General features: G+C 39.5%; 1 protein-coding gene across 1 annotated transcript; it reads right to left on the reverse strand.

Annotated features, from left to right (window-relative positions):
- Positions 1-7: 7 nt before the first annotated feature.
- LOC122066412 (amino acid transporter AVT1I-like) lies at positions 8-2219 on the reverse strand (the record flags this gene model as incomplete). Its single annotated transcript, XM_042630217.1, has 3 exons — positions 1818-2219; positions 188-795; positions 8-100 (listed from the first exon to the last, which is right to left on the reverse strand). Coding segments are annotated over exons 1-3 (885 nt in total), but the record flags the coding sequence as incomplete, so codon positions are not given.
- Positions 2220-2487: the final 268 nt, after the last annotated feature.

Consider the following 2487-nt stretch of genomic DNA (forward strand, 5'->3'; position numbering starts at 1 on the left):
GTGTCACTTGAGAAGATATATCTAATCCATACATAAGGTAACCCAATATAGCCATTGATGCATAGCTCATAGTACACACAACAAAGCAAAACAACAAGACCTGCAACAAGAAACAAGGTCATATCTGTGAAATTGGAAGATGGATATGCTAGAAACAGATCTACAAATGGGAATTGATTCTAATTACCTTGGAAAACTGATGTTGGTGTCTCATAGAAGTATATAAAGTGGGGAATACTGGATGAGCACAATAGCAGAAAGCATATAAACTGACAGCAGTAGGGATACCACTCAAATTCAAAAGCCTTCCTTTTCCATGAAACCCAACTTCATCAACTGCTCCAGTCCAGAAAACAGCGCCAATTATAATAAAAGAGGCCAACACCCCAGTGGCAGAAACATAAGAGAGAATGCTCAAGTTATCCAACAACACTGAAGGCAATATGATGAGGGCAACAAGTATAATAAAACTTTCCCTCCCTCCAATTCTTAATCCTGCAGCCTCCAAGACCATATTGGGGAACAGATTATATAAGTTATCCCCTTCTAATATCAAGAATCCAGTTGCAACTAAATACAGCTCTGTATACATGAAAATTGATATCACCATTCTCCCTTTGTACCCAAATGCTAGTTCACCGACTTCTGGGTAAGTTGTTATGCGTTTATCGACATCCATGCACCTTCGAATTAACAAGGCTGTGTAGAAAGTTGCAGCGGCAATTAAAAAAAGAAGTATCAAACTCAACCACCCTCCTTCTGATAGTGCATATGGAACTGATAGTATCCCGACCCCTGATAAACAAGTCACAGTAATGGAATTTCAGCTTCTAGTTTATCTAAAATTGGATGAACTCATGCATAGACATAAAACTAGATTACTAAATCACTAGGAAGTGGTACCCTCCAAAAGCTGTAATCAAAATAAAGAATAGTGATCATTAATCAACTTTTCATCAACATAATTGTAAAAAAGGGGGGGAAAAAAGGTGTTTTTTAATGCATTGTGAAAGACAAGGCTGTATCTTCCGTTGCTTACTTGTTTTCTCATCCTTGGAGGAAAAAGAAAAAACAGAGAAGAGTCACGGTCTGAGGGGGATTGCTTCATCTTCCCCCCTTGAACCTTGATATGAGTGTGGGAGGCAAGAAGAAAAAGACAGGGAAAATGATAGAGAATAAGACATTCACTAAAATTGGGCCTACAGACAGCACCATACACACATATGTCACCAACTCCTTTGGACGATTTCATTCTGTGTTGCTCGTATCAGAGAGAAAAGGATCAAACATAAGACTTTATATATACCCTTTATCTTACTTTATCTCAACTCAGTACTCCTCACCATGGAAAAGCTGTTATCCGGGTTGAAGGAACTTTCTTGCTATCATTCATTTTCCTTTGTTCACAAATACCCTTTTAAGTTCTAGTGTTTTCTAGATTACCATTCAAGATGTCATTTCTTTGGCTGCGAGCTGAGTAGCAGGAAATTTCTTGAAACCCAGCTGGCCACAAAAATTCGTCCACACACCATTACTGCAAATCCGCAATGTACCAAAGCCATTTTCAAGTTTCAAACTTCATATTAGGAGTTTTTTTTTCTCTGTTCCTTTTTACCTGAAGTTCTTGCCACAATGCCACTATGATCCACGTAATGGTGTTAGGTTTACCCACATGATAAAAAAAAATAAAAAATAAAAAAAAAATAAAAAAACCCTAATGGCGGCAACTGGTAAACCCTAGATCGAACCCCCCACCCCCCAAACAAAACAAAATAAATAATCGAACAAAATGGGGAAGTTGGATGAAGAAGAAGAACCTGACAAAGCGTTGAGCCCATTGAAGCAAGTCTTGAAGAAGGTAGCGGTGCCTGTACTACGAAGGTAAGGGTTGGCTTCTACATCCTCAACTCTCACATCCTTAACCACAAATGGCCGGTGTTGCTCCTCATCAAGCATGAGCGGCGTTGTCAGGGAAAACCCATCATCAACACCCACCCCCATCACAATATTCAAAGGAAGAGAGAAAGAAGATGATGAACAAAGAGAAGAGGAGAGGAGAAGTGAGATTAAAATATCTCAAAGTCTCAAACTAAAAAAGAACACGAGAGCTAGAACTAGGTGGATGGTTTAGTGGCCGGGTCACCTAGTTTAGGGCAGCCTTGAATGGCTTCTTTGACACCCACTGCGAGAGAGAAGGATCAAAAGCTCCCTTCCTCCCTCTAGGGACTCCAATGTTGATCCAAAATCCGGCTGTCTTCCTTATAAAGAGAGCTTCTCAATTGGTTCATCTCATCCTGCATTTTGGGCATTATTTACACGTGCAGAAGAGCGGGAAGCACGACTTGGTCACCAATAAACTGTCATCAACTTTCATTTCCCCACTTCCAATTTAACAGAATTTGTCATATTTATAACATATTTAAAACGGGTTTTTATGTTGTGCAGGTCCTGTGATCCAAGCCTAGTTTTTAAGATCTTACTTAAAAC

This window comes from Macadamia integrifolia, unplaced genomic scaffold, assembly GCF_013358625.1.
Source record: "Macadamia integrifolia cultivar HAES 741 unplaced genomic scaffold, SCU_Mint_v3 scaffold2380, whole genome shotgun sequence".
NCBI lineage: Eukaryota > Viridiplantae > Streptophyta > Magnoliopsida > Proteales > Proteaceae > Macadamia > Macadamia integrifolia.